Below are 19288 nucleotides of genomic sequence, written 5' to 3'. Positions count from 1 at the left end.
TTTAATTACGTAATCCCAACTAGAAATGTGCCAACTGAATAAAGGTTCAAGGTGAGAATTGAGGGGCAGATTGAGTTGGAAGTTTAGTTATTAAGCCTGTTACAACAACTCTTCTCTCTAATGGTAGAAGAATCAAAGTAAAAGAGGGCTGGCCCCGTGGCTTAGTGGTTAAGTGCACGCGCTCTGCTGCTGGCGGCCTGGGTTCAGATCCTGGGTGCACACCGACGCACCGCTTGACCGGCCATGCTGAGGCCGAGTCCCACATACAGCAACTAGAAGGATGTGCAGCTATGACATGCAACTATCTACTGGGGCTTTGGGGGAAAAAAAAATAAATAAAATTAAAAAAAAAAAGAAAGTAAAATTATCATATATAAATATAAAACTTTTTTTAGTCTGTATTTTCAGTTGAGTAGAATAATTTTAGTCAGTATCGTTTGTCTATTTGTGTCATCAGAAATGCCAAACTCAGTGTACAAGCCTTTTTATTTTTCACTGCCATCTAGTTTTGTTAATATGAATGAAAACTTTGTGTCTAGGCTTATCCCAATTTTAATTTCTTTGAGGTATCTTGGATGTTGGGTGACGTAAAGGAAGGAGCCTGGATTGACTTCTCCCAGGTTTCTCATTTAACCACCTGGGTTGATTGTGGTGCCACTAAACAGGGTAGGGAATAAGGGATAAAGGCTTGCTTTGGGGTTGGAAGAGAGAATGACTTGTAATTGAAGGGTTCTGTGGATGATGGAGGTGATGATGTCTGTTAGAAATACAAGGTCCTGCATGATTTACAAGAGCTAAACTATCTGTTCCCTGCTTTAGTCTCCAGCCACTTCCCCATCACGGACTATGCTTCAGCCACATCTGACTGTTCTTTTTTTTTTTTAATTTTTTTTTTTGCTGGGAGAAAGATTCACCCTCAGCTAACATCCATTGGCAATCCTCCTCTTGTTTTTTTTTTTGCTTGAGGAAGATTAGCCCTGAGCTAACATCTGTGCCAATCTTACTCTATTTTGTATGTGGATCGCCATCCCAGCATGGCTTGATGAGTGGTGTACGTCTGCGCCCCGGATCTGAACCCACAAACCCTGGCCGCCGAAGCGGAGCGCACAGAACTTGAACCACTCGGCCACGGGGCCGGCCCTGCTGACTGCTCTCTCTTGACTCTTGGTTTGCACTGGCTCTTCCCTCTGGCTGGAACACCTTTTTGTACCCTTCCTCCTTCATCACCCAGGCAACTCCTGTTTGAACATCTTCCGTTACAGAGCACTCACTATTAAATAGCACGGCATTCGTGGTTCAGAAGGGGAGCTCTGGAGCCAGCCTGTCTGGATGTAAACCTCCACTCCACTCTTCCCTGCTGTGACCTTGACATTAACTCTCAGTTTCCTAAAACAATGGAGATAATATTAGAACACCTCATAGGACTATTAAGAAGATTAAATGAATTATACATTTAAAGCACTTAGAGCATGGCATATAAAGTGTTCTTTAAATCTTTGCTCTTTCTCTTAGTTGCTATCTTGTAACAGCCCACAGCCTCTTCTATTGAAAAAATTATTTTGAAGATTTGTAATAACAGTCTTACCAAAAAGCGCTGATTTAAAACAATGACTGTTCAGTCTTTTCTAAATCTTACCACCACCAACTGTTTTAAGTAATTTTTACCAGGCTTTTTTCCTCTCTTTTTAACCTTTAAGTCACTTTTTTTTGGATCGCCATCTGTATACTGCCCATCTTTTATGCCTGTGTTTATTTCATTGTTTTCTTAAGCATTTCCTGATATTTGAGCAAATGGATTATTTCCAATTTTTTTGTTATTCTGGACCTGTTTGAGGAGCTTTTTCCTATGAGTTAATTGCTTGGGATTTTTCTGAAAACTGAAATTTGAGTCAAATTTTATTCTTACGCCTTTTATTATAAATTTCTCCAAATGTTCACTAAAATGTTTCTGTAGTCTAGTATAACATATATATTAACCATTATATGTGCTAACATAAGAAATTTAAGAATGTATGCATAATTGTCCTTAAACTTTTGAATATAAATGATAATATACCAAAAATTGAATAAGCTGAAAATAATGTCTTTGTGGTTTAGAGCAAGGGAGCATGAAGTTTAGCTTTTTCTAACATAAATTACTGTAATTTTAAAAACTGACTGGGAAAAAATTAAGTAGCTATAGGTCTATTTAAACCTAAATTAAAGCAATCTGTTAACTTTTTGATGTAGTACGTATAGTTTAGTTCCTAAGAAAAATAATCTAAGAATAAAGTTGTTAAATAAACATGATGGATTTTTCAATGCAATACTATTCCCTCTTTAGCATATTTAAGGACTATTTCATAGCATAATTATAACTATTATAAATGCCAATGTCAGAAATTTAAGAATTTATTCATAATGATTCAAATGTTTTTTTAAATTTGTTTTTCTAATTTTGAGATATAATTGACAAATGCTCTTTTTTTAAACTTTTGAATTAGATCATAGAAAATTCTGTACTATTCACTGCACTGGTTACTTGAGAAGCTGGCCTCCAAATATTGTTGGAATGGAAGAAGAAAGGGACAATAAGAAAGACAGTAGTAATTTTACCTGCCTTGTTGCCATTGGAAGATTACATCCATATATTGTCCCACAGAACAGTGGAGAGATTAAAGTGAAACCAACTGAGTTTATAACCCGTTTTGCAATAAATGGAAAATTTGTCTATGTGGATCAAAGGTAAACATCGACATGCCATAATGCTTAGAGTTCAATGGGATAGTTAAGGCTAAAGATGTGGCTTAGTAGCACTGATGCATTTTTTTTTAAGGCTTCAGAACAGGAAATAAAGCTTAAATGAAACAAGGAAATGGATATATCAATAAATTTGTTCAAGCCAAAATGTAAACTTGGAATATTTCTTAGCCAGTGGTGCAGAAACTGGGCATGTTCTGTGGCCACAATATTATTGGTGAATGGTATTGGTGGGCGGCCTCTGGAGCAGCTTGGTGCCTGGGTGTCCATTCTGTCTTGCAGCCTAGTCTGGGTCTAGGGCAGCCCAAAGGAGCCCAGTAACGCACATGGGTTACTCATCCCCTGGTTTACTTCCCTACCATCTTGACCACGTATGGACGTATGATATTCTGAAAGGGAATACATTCACCAATTCTGAAGTTTATTTTCAATTTTAAAACCAGGGCAACAGCAATTTTAGGATATCTGCCTCAGGAACTTTTGGGAACTTCTTGTTATGAATATTTTCATCAAGATGACCATAGTAATTTGACCGACAAGCACAAGGCAGGTATGCATTGAATGTGGTAATTTTTTGGTACTTTTTAATTACAGCTTCAACTCTTAATTTCTCAATCCTGTGAAATCTGAAACTTGAATTAATCCTCGAGGGATTGATTTATATGGTGGTAGACCGTTATGCTGATTATTATCTTTTCTTGTTAAGTTCTACAGAGTAAAGAGAAAATATTTACAGATTCATACAAATTCAGAGCGAAAGATGGCTCTTTTGTAACTTTAAAAAGCCAGTGGTTTAGTTTCACAAATCCTTGGACCAAAGAACTGGAATATATTGTGTCTGTCAACACTTTAGTTTTGTAAGTAATTTTTTATATTGTTAAGACCTTTCCATCAATTTCAAATGAACATCTTTGCTTCCATCTTCTCATCTTGCTAAGCCATTAAAACTGTGTGATCTTCTGGCCTTATAACTTGAGTATATATTTTGAGTAATTCACTCACTGTTCAGTCCGTGAGTTCTTAGAATTAAGCTAGAAGTTTGCCCTGTTGTAAAAAATTCCTTTTTGCTTGGTATAAAATGTGATAGTAAACATTCATTCAAGCATTTCCTTCCTACCCTTCATGGCCTTGTCTTGTCCCTGCAATAAACAATGTGGATGTGGCTTGAAACTGTAGATCATTGTAAGAAATTGTTTTGTCCTCCATATCATATCATTTTTGCATATCCATCTTCTAAGCCTGGGTACCACATGCAGTTGTGCAGGAGTACTTGGCTGAGGGAGGAGGAGAAATCCAGCCCAAGCACTCTTTGCCAAGCCCTGGTCTATGGCTGTGCCAGCCTGCAGGAAGAGCCAACTTTTCCTGAATTGCTCAATATGGTAGCATGGCCCTGTTCTAAGCATTATTTTTCTATAAGTTTCTCTTTGAAATTGCTATAAGGTTTCATCAAACCAATTCTATTTCCTTATCTACAGTATTTAGTTAAAAAAAAAAAGAACCCCCAAAGCTTAGTACCTCCAGCAGTATCCCCTGTTACCCATCCCAATAATCCTTGCCTTCTTATCATTAGTATACGAACTGAAAGTCTGTAACTGTGAGAACATGTACTTTATGGGGTAATAGGGCATTTGGCAAACCCTGGTATTTATCACATCACTACCTTGGTCTCTGGTGGTGACATTAACAATATGTGTATATAAAGCATAAATGGATCAAGAATCGACAAATCAAATACACAAAACTTAATGTAGTTGCTTTAACAATTTCCTTCACCTTAAAAAAAAATCATCTATGGTGTTTCTTAATTCTAGGGGACATAGTGAGACTGGAGAAGCATCATTACTTCCTTGCAGCTCTCCATCATCAAAAGGTGAGCTTAGTTTTAGATGATGGTGACTTATGACTATGACTGGTACTATTAAGTTACCATCTTTTTCTGTCTTGGAGAGAGAAAAATATCAAAGTGAAATCAAAAAGACTTCTATGGGTTGAGTTATCTTTCTCAGAATTTCCACAGGACTTGGCACATTTTTGTTATAATCTTACATTGTATTGCAATTAGTTGTTCACTCAACTGGCTCGCCACTAGACTGTGACTTCTTCAGGAGTAGGAATGGTGTTTTATCCATTATTTATCCCTAGCAGCTAGCATAGTTCCTTGTACTGTGTGGCACTCAAATATTTGTTGGACAAATTAATGAAAAGCATTAAGGGAGAGTTTTTGCTTATCTTAGTTTTTCACCAAAGGAATATTTTAATGTATTATTTGTATAAATAAATATAAAAATATTGGGAAGGATTAAAAATAAAATAGTATTGCTCTGGCTCTAGCATGAAGATTAAAGTGGGAAGGAACTGTCTGGACTCAAAGGTTATAGGTCATGATTGTACCCTCAGTGATTTTCTACACATTTGATTCATATCACTCTTCATAAACATCTTGAACCATCATGAGTTATGTTTGTAATGATAAGCATAATGTTCCTAACATTTTAGGATGCAGCTAGTCTATTTCTTTTAAAGAGGGAAAGAGGAAATATATTTGAACTGAAAGAAAGATATTTACCAAAGTTATGTACTTTTTTTTTAAAGTCCTCAATTGAATTTTTCCTTTTGTTATTATTTAGAATCCTCTAGACAGTCTTGTATTAGTGTGCCTGGAATGTCTACTGGAACCGTACTTGGTGCTGGTAGTATTGGAACAGATATTGCCAACGAAGTTCTCGACTTACAAAGGTAATGTTTTATTGCTGCAAATATTTTCACAAGTAAAATTATCATATTTACAAAACCAAAATAAGAAAATCAGTAGAGGGCGAGCAAAATAGGTGAAAGGGATTAAGAGGTACACACTTCTAGTTATAAAATTAATAAGTCATGGGGATGTAATGTACAGCGTAGGGAATATAGTCAATAATATTTTCATAACTTTGTATGGTGACAGATGGTAACTAGACTTTTTGTGGTGATCATTTGTAATGTATATAAATGTCAAGTCACTATGATCTACACCTGAAACTACTAGGATATTGTATGTCAATTGTACTTTAATTTAAAAAGTCAGTAGGTTTCTTAAATGTAAACAATAACCAGTTCAATTATATAATGGAAGAGAAGATCACCTTTACGGTAGCACCAAAAAAGATAAAATATTTAGGTATGAATTTAACAAGAAGTGTCCAGAACTATATGAAAAAGAACTTTAAAATGCTACAGAGGTACACAAAAGATGACTTGAATAGCTTTCCAGATATAAGTTTTCATTGGGAAGACTCAGTATTGTAAGGATGTCAGTGTTCCTAAAACAAACCTATGAATTCAGTTTGAATCCAGTCAAAATACCATCATGTATTTGTTTTTTAGAATCTGACAAATAATACTAACCATATTAGGATATCCAGGAGAATTCTAAAAACTAAAAGTAGTAAAATGAGACTAACTCTAACAGATATTAAAATATGTTATAAAGCTACAGTCACTAAAACATTTTGGTACAACCCACAAATAGATTAATGGAAAAGAATAGATTTCAGAAATAGACTCAAATGCATGTGGAAATTTACTATATGGTAAAAGGGGCATTTTAAATTAGTAAGGGGAAATGGATTAAATGGTTAAGAGCATTATAACTTTATAACCATTTGGAAAAAAAATAAAGCTAGACCCAACTTTATTCTTTATACTAAGATAAATTCTAGGTAAATCACAGAGTTCTAAGTAAAGCTATGAAAGTATTTCAAGAACACAGGTATGGATTTTTATAATCTTAGTTTGGAAAGTCCTTTCAAAACACCACACAAAATCCAGAATTCATTAAGAAAAAATTGATGAATTTAGTTATATAAAAACTCAAAACTTAAGCATAACCATAACCGTTTAACAAGGTTAAAGACAAATTATAAACTGAAGAAAATGTGCGTATTTCATATGATAAAACGGAGTAATTGTCTTAATATATGAAGAATTTTATAGTATAAAGTTATTGAACTTTATATTAAACTTTATATATAATAAACTTTATGTAACTATATATTAACCTTTATCTATATTAAATTTTATGTATAGTATAAAGAATAAAGTTATGAAACAAGTTTAAAATAACTCAATAAATAAAGTTGGAGAAGGAACATGAACAGAAAAAAATTAGGTATGGCCAAGAAACTTCAAGAATTTCTCCATTCACAGTTAAAAATATATGCATAAAAAATTAAACAATAATAAGGTACTTTTTTTTCATTTAGAAGATTGTCAAAGATTTGAAAGTTTTATAATAGTATTCAATATTGGTGAGAGTGTGAGGAAACAGTCCCTCTTAAAACTGGTTGTGGGAGTATAAATTAGTGCAACTACTTTGGAGGGAAATTTAACAATACCTATGAAAAATATATAAGTGTTTATAATCTTAGACTCAGCATTTCTACCCCAGGAGCAAATATTCTTACACAACTACACAAAGATCTATGAACAAGGCTGTTCATTGCTGCATTGGTTACAGTAGTGGTTTAAATATTTAAGTATTTATCATAACTGTAACTTGTTATGGTATATCCATACAATGGAGTACTCTGCAAGTGTTAAAAATCAGGTAGATCTATTTATGCTAATAGGGAAAGATCTTGAAAATATATGGTTGGGGCAGAAATAGAACAAAAGAATAGTATGTATAATAACCCGCTTGTATAAGAGAAAAGATAGCTATGTGTGGATTTATGTGAATGTTTGTATATACAGGCCCTTAATTGCTCATCTAAAACCCTTGAGCCCAGATAGGTTTTAAACTCAGAATTTCTTTGGATTTTAGAAAGATAGGTTTTGGAATTCAATTTTTAAGGGGTATGTGTGATAGCCTCAGAGAACAGTTACGTCATGGGCAGCACTCCATAATCAATTAAGTCAGTATTTCTGAAGTGAGAAATATTCCCAAATTAAATGGTAGAATGTCTGGGAGGAGAGGGGAAGTAAGAGTTTGGGGTATATACATTAAACAAGATTAGGAAAGAATTAATAATTATTGAAGCTGTTTGGTAGGTGTATGAGAGTTCATTGTATTACCTACTTTTATCTCTGTGTGAAGTTTTCCACAATAAAAGTTTACAAATATATTTCTGGAGTGAATTGTTGTAAATATTTGTACCAAGTAGGACCAAAGAAATTAACCTCCTATCAGATAGGTCAGGTTTTGCTGAGTTCGGATCGATTCGGATTTCGCTGCCAAATGAATTATGGAAAATATTTCAATTTTCAAGGCATTTTGCATTTTGGAATTGTATTTTGCATTTTGGAGTTGTAGAGAAGGAACCTAGAACTCCACAATATATAATATTCCAAAAAAATTTGTTCGGACTAGTTACCTCTCATATTTGGGACTGGGTGTTGGGGGACAAGACATGTAGAAGAGGGAAGAAATTTTTGCTTTTTATTTTCTACCTCTTTGTACAGTTTGAATTTAGTTTTTAAGTTTAAAAAGTTTAAATTGAAAAAAATCACTAATGAGACATTTGTCATGTGACTTCTGTCTGCCTAATTTTATTGAATAAATATCGACTACTTACAATATGTATGTACTTTAAGTATTGAAAGTATTGTGAAGCGTATGTACAAAGATATGCATATATAATCCATCATACACTTTGATCATACATCTCTTCACCAATACCTAATATCTAAAACTGACAGTACCATATATTATTAAATGTTCAAGTGTGTGGTTTGCATGTTTTTGGCATTTAATCCCATACTGACTCTCACTATAGGATCCAAGTTTCCTTCCAGATTTAAGGTTTTACAACTCAGTGACCTAGGTAATGAAAAAAATATCAGTGGAGGGCATTTTATTTTTTAATCATGGTGAAATATAGATAACATGAAATTTACCATTTTAACCATTTTTAAGTTTACAGTTAAGTAGCATTAAGTACATTTACATTGTTGTGCCATCACCTCCACCATCCATCTTCTAGAAGTTTTCTCATCTTGCAAAACTGAAACTCTGTACCCAGTAAACAATAACTTCCCATTCCCCTCTCTCTCTATCCCCTGGTAACACTATTCTACTTTCTCTCTCTATGAATTTGATTATTCTAAGTACCTCATATGAGGGGAATCATACAGTATATTTGTCCTCTTGTGACTGGCTTAACCATGTTGTAGCATGTGTCAGAAATTCCTTCCTTTTAAGGTAGAGTAATATTCTACTGTATGTATATACCACGTTTCCTTTATCCGTTCGTCTGTCAATGGATACCTGGGTTGCTTCCACTTTGTGGCTGTTGTGAATGATGATACTAGGAATGTGGGTATACAAATAGCTGTTCCAGTCCCTGCTTTCAGTTCTTTTCAGTATATACCCAGAAGTAGAATTGCCGGATCATATGGTAATTCTATTTTTAATTTTTCGAGGAACCACCATTCTGTTTTCCATAGCATTTGCAGCATTTTACCTTCCCAGCAGTGCACAAAGGTTCTAATTTCTCCACATCCTCGCCAACACTTATTTTCTGTTTTTTGGTAATAGTCCTCCTAATATGTTTAAGTGGTATCTCATTGTGGTTTTGATTTTCATTTCCCTAATGATTAGTGATGCTGAGCATCTTTTCATGGGCTTATTGGCTATTTGTATGTCTTATTTGGAGAAGTATCTATTCAGATCCTTGCCCATTTTTTCATCAGGTTGTTTTTTGTTATTGTTGAGTTGTAGGAGTTCCTTATATATTCTAGATATTAACCCCTTATCAGATATATGGTTTGTAAATATTGTTTCCCAGCCCGTGGGTTGCCTTTTCATTCTGTTGATAGTGTCCTTTGATATACAAATTTTTTAATTTTGATGTAGTCCAGTTTATTGATTTTTGTTTGTGTGATGTGGTATCATATCTAAGAAGTCATCGTCAAATCCAATGTCATGAAGCTTTTCCTCTGTTTTCTGCTAAGAATTTTATAGTTTTAGGTCTTAGGTTTAGGTTTTGATCCATCTTGAGTTAATTTTTATATATGGTGTAGGGTAAGAGTCCAACTTTCTTCTTCTGTATGTGATATCCAGTTTTCTCACATCTTTTGTTGAAAAGACAGTCTTTCCCCAATGAATGGTCTTGGCACCTTTGTTGAAGATCATTTGACCATGTATGCTGGAAGGATGTTTTAAGAGAAGTGGAAATTGAGCCAAATGTTGATAAATGGGTACCATTAGAATATCCTTGGGATGCTGTGGAGAAAGCATTAATACATTGAGGTACCTCAGGCAACGTAAGGATGTGTGGGTGGGAGAAAGCATGGTGGTTTCAGCAGACAACAAGAAGACTTTATTGAGAAAGGAGTCAGGTTGCTGAGCAGAGGGGAGTTTTAACTAAGGTGAAGTCAAGAAGAGGAGGGACTTAAGTAGCAAGTTTCTGCCCAGTGGACTATTATGAAGAAAGCCATATTTCAGATGATTAATCTAGTAGTGAAGTGCATGGGGAGAGAGAGAGTTTTCGTCTTTAAACAAAGGCTAATTGAGCAGGTGATGATTTTAAACCATGAACCACAAAATGAGAAGCCAGCCGAGCTATTTACACTGACTCGCCTGTGAAAAATCCCCAAGACATGTCACTGATTTTTTTGTCTGTTTCCTACCTAATTCATTTCATTTCTCTGTTTTAATTTCACTCTTTAATTTCTTGTCAACTGCCTTCTTGGGAATACACAAAGACAAAGTTATGTTTATGCCATTATGTTTCACATAATTGAGCATTTAATAATTATATGATACTGTCAGTTTTACATATTAAGTCTTGAAGAGATTTATGATCAAAGTGTATGATTATGTTTATGTTGTTATGTGTTTCATTGGTTTTGTACCTGGGTATGACCTATTATAGTAAAAATATGACACATTTTCCACTTTGAAAAAAGATTGCAGGATGTTGGGAAATCTTTCTTAACTCTCAGTTCTGCTGTTTAATGTCTTGATAAGGAACTGATTCTTGATATGGAAGGCTATTTTGAACTAACTGTGTTGTTATTGCATTACTTTGCCATGTGCTATGTTAAGACAGATAACATGATTTTATTTATTTATTATTTTTTAAACTTTTTTGTTTATTGCAGTAACATTGGTTTATAACATTGTATAAATTTCAGGTGTACATCATTATACTTCTATTTCTGCATAGATTACATCATGTTCACCACCCAAATACTAATTACAACCCTTTAGTACCGAATTATCCCTTTCGCCCTCCTCCCTGCCCCCTTCCCCTCTGGTAACCACCAGTCCAATCTCTGTCTCTCTGTGTTTGTTTGTTGTTGTTATTATCTACTACTTAATTAGTGAGATCATATGGTATTTGACCTTCTTCCTCTGACTTATTTCACTTTGCATAATACCCTCAATGTCCATCCATGTTGTCACAAATGGCTGGATTTCATCGTTTCTTATGGCTGAGTAGTATTCCATTGTGTATATATACCACATCTTCCTTATCCATTTGTCCCTTGATGGGCACTTAGGTTGCTTCCAAGTCTTGGCTATTGTGAATAACGCTGCAATGAACAGAGGGGTGCATGTATCTTTACGAATTGGTGTTTTCAAGTTCTTTGGATAAATACCCAGCAGTGGAATAGCTGGATCATATGGTATTTCTATCCTTAATTTTTTGAGGAATCTCCATACTGATTTCCATAGTGGCTGCACCAGTTTGCACTCCCACCAGCAGCGTATGAGAGTTCCCTTCTCTCCACATCCTCTCCAACACTTGTTGTTTCCTGTCTTGTTAATTATAGCCATTCTGATGGGCATGAAGTGATATCTCATTATAGTTTTGATTTGCATTTGCCTGATAGTTAATGATGTTGAACATCTTTTCATGTGTCTGTTGGACATCTGTATATCTTCTCTGGAGAAATGTCTGTTCAGGTCTTTTGCCCATTTTTTAATTGGGTTGTTAGTTTTTTTTGTTGTTGAGATGCATCAGTTCTTTATACATTTTGGAGATTAACCCCTTCAGATAACATGATTTACTTAAGAGCTTTTACCTCACAGTTTTATGTTTCTATTTACTACAGAGTGTTTTTTTCTGCACTCCATAGTCAAAAATAAGTCTGGCACTGAATAAGTCAGTCTAATTGTGAAAACTGTCATGATATTTAGTCTCAGCTTCCTCACTATGTTTTTATCAGTAGATTATGTATCCAGGAGAAAATTTTCTTATATAGAGAGAAAAATGTTTTGTGTCACTTTTTAAAGGTTACAGTCTTCTTCATCCCTTGATGATTCAAGTCCAACAGATTTAATGAAAGATACTCACACTATAAACTGCAGAAATGTAAGTATAATCATAAGTGATAATATTCATGAAATAAATGAACAATAAAATTTGCTTCCTGTTCTTTTGAGAAAAGAAGCCATCCTGTAAAAAATGAACTCTTTCTAGCCAATCCATGATTTTTAAGAGGCAATGTAGAAAAGTGGTGAAGAGTCAAGTCACTGGAAGCATACTATCTGGATACGAGTTGTGACTCAGACACTTACTGCTGGGTAACCTTCGGCTTGTTATTTAAACTCTGTGCCTCAATTTCCTCATCTATAAAACAGGGATAATAATAGCACCAATCTTTTGGAGTGGTGTGTGAATTAAGTGATTTAATACCAAAAAACACAAAAACTTAGTGCCTGTACACAATATGTGCTCAATAAATGGTAGTTATTATTGCTATTTTAATAGATTCCAATTCAGTGGATTAAATGTACTCTTTATGATCTGGAAAAAAAGTTTAAATAATATAAGCTACAAGTTAAGTATTACATACTATTTAGTTCAATTGAACAAATACTAGCTATTTGAAATGCATTGTTGCATATACAGAAATGACTAAGCATAGTGCTGAAGATCTAGAAGATTCACATACAATGTAATTCTAATGTATCCCAGACAATAAAAAGCTCTAAACTAGGCATATAAACAAAGTGGTACAAGAATGTAGGAGAAGAGAGGAATTAAGTCTGACCAAGGACAAAAGGGAACTTGAAAGTATGTTTTTATAGAAATATCATAAGTTTTTTTGTCTAGTATTTTTTTAAATTTTACTCATACATTTAACAATTATTTATTGGGTACCCATTTTGTGCTAGACAATATGCTAGAAACAGAGATTTAAGTCATTGTAACACAAAAATCTCCAGGAGGTGTACGTTATACAGGCATTCTATAGATAAAGTTCATCAACTTCATAAGCCACTATAGGTAAATGATTTCTTATTTTGATGAGCCATATTGAATATTATATTGTTTGGCCTATAACTATGTAACAGCGTGTTAACTTTTTGGTGAAAGCCTCTGATTTAATCCATTCTTACTCCAAAGCAGTATTTCCCATTGTAGTTTCCAATGAGATATATAGTTTTACCATCATTTTGTAAAAACTGAAATAGCTTCTTCTTAATCCAAAACTTTTCTGTGTAGTATGTGCCTCCAATTATGGTTATGAAGAATGTGGGCTTTGGAGTTGGGTAGACTTGGACTAGAGTCATGACTCCAACACTTCAGGCAAGATATTAGCCTCTTTAGGCCTCAGATTCCTGATCTCCCAATGTTTTAAACATGAAATGAGATGATGTAAGTGGAGTGCTCAGCACATACTCAGTAAGTGCAGGCTGCCTTATCAATGACGGCAGTGGTGGCACTGTGGACAGGCCCATGTGTGATAACTGCTAGGAGGTCTTTATTTCATTCAAGTAGGAACCTTACTGTTTATTATTCTGTCTTTTCAGATGTCAAATAAGGAGTTGATTACACTAAGTCCTTCTGAAATACGGGAGCTAGAGGCTACAAGGCAAAACCAGAACGCTGTTGCTCCCCACAGTCACGAACCACTCCTCAGTAAGTTTTCTTTGGCAACTGCCTGCCATTTTGGTTTTCTAAAAACTCTCTTAATCACTATATTTTCAGGCATAGGAGATTTCTAGAGAAGAAAACAGTTTTAAAACTTAAGATTTTTTCCATTCAAAGTCCTAAATACAATAATTATACTCTTGATTTTAAGATTTATATTACTTAACGGACCTGTCATTGAAAATTCAATTATCAACTGAATCAGTTATGGGTATTGTTAATACACACAATTTAGATAAAACTAAAGTACTTATGTCTAAGCAGAAATGTCCATTCTCAAGAAAATGAATTTTTAAAGGATACCAATCATAAAAAGTGTAAGATGTAATTATTCATTTTAACTATGTTTATGCAAAGTCTAAATCAAGTAAATTGAAATGACACAGTGTTGTACCCCCATGACTGACATTGATCTACTGAAAATGTATATGAAAGAGAATCAAAGGACTTGAAGGAACCTGGATATCAGCTTCACACAGAGCCACATATTAATCATCTCAAATTCTACTGTACTTTGAAAGATACCTAGAAAACTTTGGTTAATCTGTAGCTGTGTTATAACCCTTGATTTCTAGAAAACCTCTTCCTTATCTCTAACGTAAATCTCGTTTCCATGGTTCCTCCTTATTTCCTTTATCAATCAAAAATCTGGGTACTCCTCTTTTATAAGAGTATCTCAGATTTTTAGAAGATGGTGCTTTTGTCTCAGCCTTCTCATTTTCAGGTTAAACAACTAGAGTATTTTCATAAGGCAGATTAGAGTTAAATTTCTCCTTCCGGGTTCTATATATGCACGCGTAAACTCCAGCCCCTAGCTTTCAACTGTCCAGGAGTCTGTACCTTTTAGCACTGTTGTTTTCTATTAGAAAACTCATAGACTAGCTCACTTATGTGCATCAGATGAGTTAAGCGCAATTTATCTGACAGTAGATTGTTATAAAAATAAGCGACCCATTTAAAAATACATCAGGCTTCTGCAATTTAAGACATATGCTTTGCCTTCAAAAATATATTGTATGGTATTCTATCCTTGTTTGCCATTTTTGATGATACTCATTTTTAACCTCCAGATGTACTTACACAGGCCCGTGTTGTAATTCAATAGGTGAAGGTGCCCAGCTGGATTTCGATGCCCTGTGTGACAATGACGACACAGCCATGGCTGCCTTCATGAATTACTTAGAAGCAGAGGGGGGCCTAGGAGACCCCGGGGACTTCAGTGACATCCACTGGACACTCTAGCATTTGATTTTTAACTCCAAAAATGAGAAACGTTTTAAAGCATTTCATTTACAAAAAACTGTATATTCTTCTGTACTGTATTGATACTATTTCTATAATTCCTATTAATGGTCTGCCAATTTTTATAGATTTTTTCACCTTACTCTCAGAGAGGTATAGGGATATGTGATTTTTCCTTCAAAAAGAACTGCTCTGAGTTTCCTGCAGACCTCTTTACTCAGTGAAATGGCTTAAAACCCACTAGTTACTATATTTTTGCTAAAATATTTCTAACCAAGAATATCACATGCATCTTGTTTTGGTTTTGTTTGTATTTTTTGATGCAGTTTTTTTGAGTTTGGGGAATTGCATATATTGACATTTTCCTTGTGTCTAAGATCCATTTATAATTGAGGATAGGGCTTATACACTTTAAGAAAACGGTGAGTACTTGAACATTTAAAGGGATGGTGCAATTTATAGTCATAATCACAATGAATACTGTATTCAGTCTTTGTAGACTTGGATGGCACAAAGCCAGGATGTTTATGCTCAGTCAAGCACTTTGAGATGGATTTTAAGTGAGATGATTTTTTATTTAAAACTCAGAAAAGCTGAGAGTGTCAATTTTGCTTACAGAAAAGGAAAGATCTTGAGCCCTCGATTTTAGTTATTTACCTTTAAATATAAGATTTACTCCTAATAAAACCACTCAAGATTTCCATTACAGATAGGACACGTTTTTGATGCTGAAAACATGCTTACTGATGGATTAGTCTTAGAGGAAGAAACAGGCCCAGGCAGATTAAATGTCTTGTGTAAAATCACAATTAAATTTGTATATTGTTTAATGTTTAATGTGTGTAAACCAGTCTCTTTATGGTCTCACTGGTTAAGTGATTAATTAACTGACCCAGGAACTAGTCATGGCCTTCTAGATTATTAGGCAATTATAGTTACTGTTGCCTGTCACCAAAGACAATTATATAAATAGTAAATACGCTAAAACCACAAGGCAATGAGAAAGAATTTAAAAAACAGTTATCTAGCTGTAATTAAAAATTTGGAAAGCATTTCCTTAACCAGTAATTAATACAGACAGGGCTCAAATTGAGTGTAAGAATTAAGAATATTTCAGATACTGTATGTATGTCTACCTGTTTGAAGATTATACTTCCATAACACCTTCTGTTTTAATAGCTCGCTCTACCAGATGTGTTCCCGCATATTCTCTTTTGTGCCCCACAAATGAAAGTTAGATAGGCTAGGAAACTAATGGAGAAACCCTGACACTCAGATGTGGGGTTCAAATCCAGTTCTCTTTCTTGATATGGTGCTATATCTTTCCAGCAGATTTCCCTCAGAGCCCATCACCTAAACAGAGCATTATCTTGACCTTGCATACTTCTTTAGGCTGTAGGCGATAGATTAGAACTGCCATCAGACACATTCATGGCAAACATACCAACAGGCAATAACCAAAAGCAGATGTCCCTTTCAAGTGTGACACTTGCAGTGGCGATGTGGGCAAGGATGTATTGGCCTGTTGTCTTCTTAAGCCAATACAATGTTCCAGCAATGTCGGAGGGTCAGCGCCACTCCTGGTTCTGACACTTGAGAACTTGAGAGACATCCAGGTTTGGAATAAATGGAAGAAGGCTTCAAAGTGGGGGAGATTAGTTTGCAGCATGATAGTTAAGTCTATAGAAGCAGGAACGATCACCTGTTCTAAGGCAGGCACAAAGGCTTGCCGACAAATAATATAGTATTTTAGAGGTCTGAACCATTGCAGGTTGGGCTTGACCTCCAGAGTTGACCTAAGCCATGGTAGCAGATGGCTACCATTGTGGCTAGATGGCCTCAAAGGCAGGTGGGGCCAATCCTCATGATGCAAGGATCTGAGAGGCAGAGTTTCCAGGGCAGGTCACTGCCACCTTACACAGTAGCAGTTCTCTCATTCCAAGAGGGGGGCTTATTCCATAGACCTGAGGGCAGGTAGCCAATTGAATGTTTTGATCCCTTAATAACTCACTCTAATGTTTTTCTGTAGATCTTCCTGCCCTGGACCCAGATTCCAATCCACGCACTGTATGATACTGTAGCTCTCCCAAGTTTGGTGTTTTCTTCAAAACGCGTTCTATTTACATTTGATTGCTGCTAGGAGTAACTTATGGCTTTTTATGGTTTAAACTATATTACTTATTTCTCCTACCAATTAATTTCTTGCATTTTGGTGAAAAATATCTACAAGTTTAATGAAAATGTCATAAAAAGACTACTCTAGTTAATTTTTTTTAACCTTAAGAATTCCACTCAGCCCTCCAAATCCGCTGGTTCTGCATCTGCAGATCAACCACCGGCAGATCACGTACTGTGTTTACCCTCCTCGGTTAGTTGAGTTTGCAGATGCAGAACTCGCATATGCAAAGGGCTGACTAAGGGACTTGAGCATCCTCGGGTTTTGGTATCCGCGGGGGGTCCTGGAACCAGTTCCCCTGTGGATACTGGGGACGACTGCACCTACAATAACGTAGTGGAGTGGGAGGAGTGCCAACAATCAGAAGAGCCCACTCAGCCTCAATTTAGCTGTGTGACCTCAGGAAAGCCATTTAAACTGTCTATACCTCAGTTTCCTTATTTGTAAAAAGAGGTTTGATCTCTCACTTGACTTCCAGTTCTGATTCTGTGATTCTCATGCACAGGACTTGAGCATTAGAGTCAGACACTATGTGGCTTGAAATGTGGCTAATAGATATTGAGATGCGCTGTAAATGTAAAATACCAGATTTCGAAGACTTAGTATGGAAAAAAGGAATATAAAATACCACATTAACAATTTTATATTGATTCCATGTTCACATAATATTTTGGATATACTGAATTAAATTTAAGAATTTTAATGTTTAACTTTTCTAATGTGGCTACTAGAAAATTTTAAATTACACACGTGGCACACATTATATTTCCATACAGTAGCGCTGCTCTAGAACATTTTATTAAGTGGATATTATTTAAGTGGACCAAAAGTTATACTGAAAGTACATTTACCTCTAAATGCTATGGATTAAAGAACAATTATTTATTGATCCTTGATTCATTACAATCAAATAACTCTGAGCCTCTACCCATATATCAAATTTAAAACTTTTTTGAAATTAGTACACTTGAAAATGATAGATATTTTATTACATGATGCTAATCTGAAATAAAATAAAACTTGAGGTCATGTTGACACCCTATGGTAGTCACTAAATTTGGAAATCCATTGAGAAACAGAAACGGGAAGATACAGAATAGACTTTTGATAAATAAATAGAATTAAAGAGAAGTATTTAATTACAATGTCACAATGGGAAAAGGCTGTATTCATTGGTCATCATAATCTTTGAGGAATCTCTATTGAGTCTAGAGCACAGGTATATGAAATAGCCACTATCTAGTTATCAGACCATGTGTAGTGGCGTCCAGTTTCAGATCCTCCTCTAAAGAGGTATCTACCACTCAGGTAGGTCTTTGTTGGGCTCTGGAATTGGAGACTCAGATTTGCCAAGCACAGTATTATGGGCTCAGCAGGGCTGACATACAGAATTATCAGAAGCCATAAGAAAACCTGCTAGGTGGCCACTAGGTGTCACTTTCCCATTTCTATAGTGCTTTGTTTTCATTAGATTAATTTTTCCAAGTTCCATGGGGCCTAGTAGAGACATTTATGACTTTTGTGCCTAGAATAAGTCTGCCTCTCTGGTGTGGGTTGTTTTATGAGAAATGCTTTTTAAGAGAAGTCTAGGAAGATCCTTCCAACATGATATAAGAATTTTGGTTAGGGAGTTTCCAGATGTGGCTTCCAGTAAAATCTGACTTTAGAAAGAAAACCCGTCCAACCTGGAATATGCTTTCTGAACTCATTTGAGAGTGTATGGTGTGTTTGTGTCACTGCTTATATATTCCTGAGTTTAGCTTTGTCTTTTATACAATTTTTAGCTCTTTTCCAGCTCACTTGCTCTTGTCTGTATATTGGTATTTTTAAAATTTTGTGGTAAATGAAAAGAGTGAAATTAAACTGTATTTTATAATAATTACTAGTTTGGAGTTTTTTAATTTAATATGTTAAACTTCCTCCAAAAAAGTGTGTCCTTAACTAGTTTCTAAAGTAAAAGCATAGAATAGGTAGAAGGTCCAGTGTTCTAAAACCACAGGGCAGAGAGGAACATTGAACTACAGTACTATATTCATTTTTGGGTGTGTTCATCAGGGTATGCTAACTACTGTAACAACTCTAAAATATCAGTGGCTTAACCCAATAAAGGTTTCTTCCTGCTCACATCACAGTCCGATGTCATTAGCACTGTCTCTCTATCTCCTCCTCCCTCCCTGTCTCTCCCTCTGTCCATCTCTCAGCTTTGCTTTCCTCTAAGCTGGCTTTATCCTCTGGTGGACCCTCTTCCCCATAATGATACTCAGAA

The 19288-nt window shown here is 35.2% G+C and overlaps 1 protein-coding gene across 7 annotated transcripts in view; it reads left to right on the top strand.

The window, feature by feature from the left end:
- Positions 1 to 18920, top strand: part of BMAL2 (basic helix-loop-helix ARNT like 2) — a 76619-nt gene extending 57699 nt beyond the window's left edge. For 6 of the 7 annotated variants that reach the window (XM_087442644.1, XM_087442648.1, XM_087442642.1 and 3 more), the window contains 8 exons: positions 2484 to 2724; positions 3183 to 3289; positions 3446 to 3596; positions 4551 to 4609; positions 5367 to 5475; positions 11960 to 12038; positions 13484 to 13592; positions 14710 to 15683. In XM_087442644.1, the coding sequence (XP_087298770.1) occupies positions 2484 to 2724; positions 3183 to 3289; positions 3446 to 3596; positions 4551 to 4609; positions 5367 to 5475; positions 11960 to 12038; positions 13484 to 13592; positions 14710 to 14846 (992 nt within the window). In that variant the 3' untranslated portion in view covers positions 14847 to 15683. Of the gene's footprint in view, positions 1 to 2483; positions 2725 to 3182; positions 3290 to 3445; positions 3597 to 4550; positions 4610 to 5366; positions 5476 to 11959; positions 12039 to 13483; positions 13593 to 14709; positions 15684 to 16875 lie in introns of those variants that run through there. The other variant, XR_015554975.1, reaches the window with a different exon arrangement.
- The last annotated feature ends 368 nt before the right edge of the window (positions 18921 to 19288 follow it).

This window comes from Ceratotherium simum, chromosome 17 (genome assembly GCF_057802395.1).
Source record: "Ceratotherium simum simum isolate JZ-2026a chromosome 17, ASM5780239v1, whole genome shotgun sequence".
NCBI classification, from domain to species: Eukaryota; Metazoa; Chordata; class Mammalia; order Perissodactyla; family Rhinocerotidae; genus Ceratotherium; species Ceratotherium simum.
This window is presented reverse-complemented; position numbering and strand designations above follow the sequence as displayed.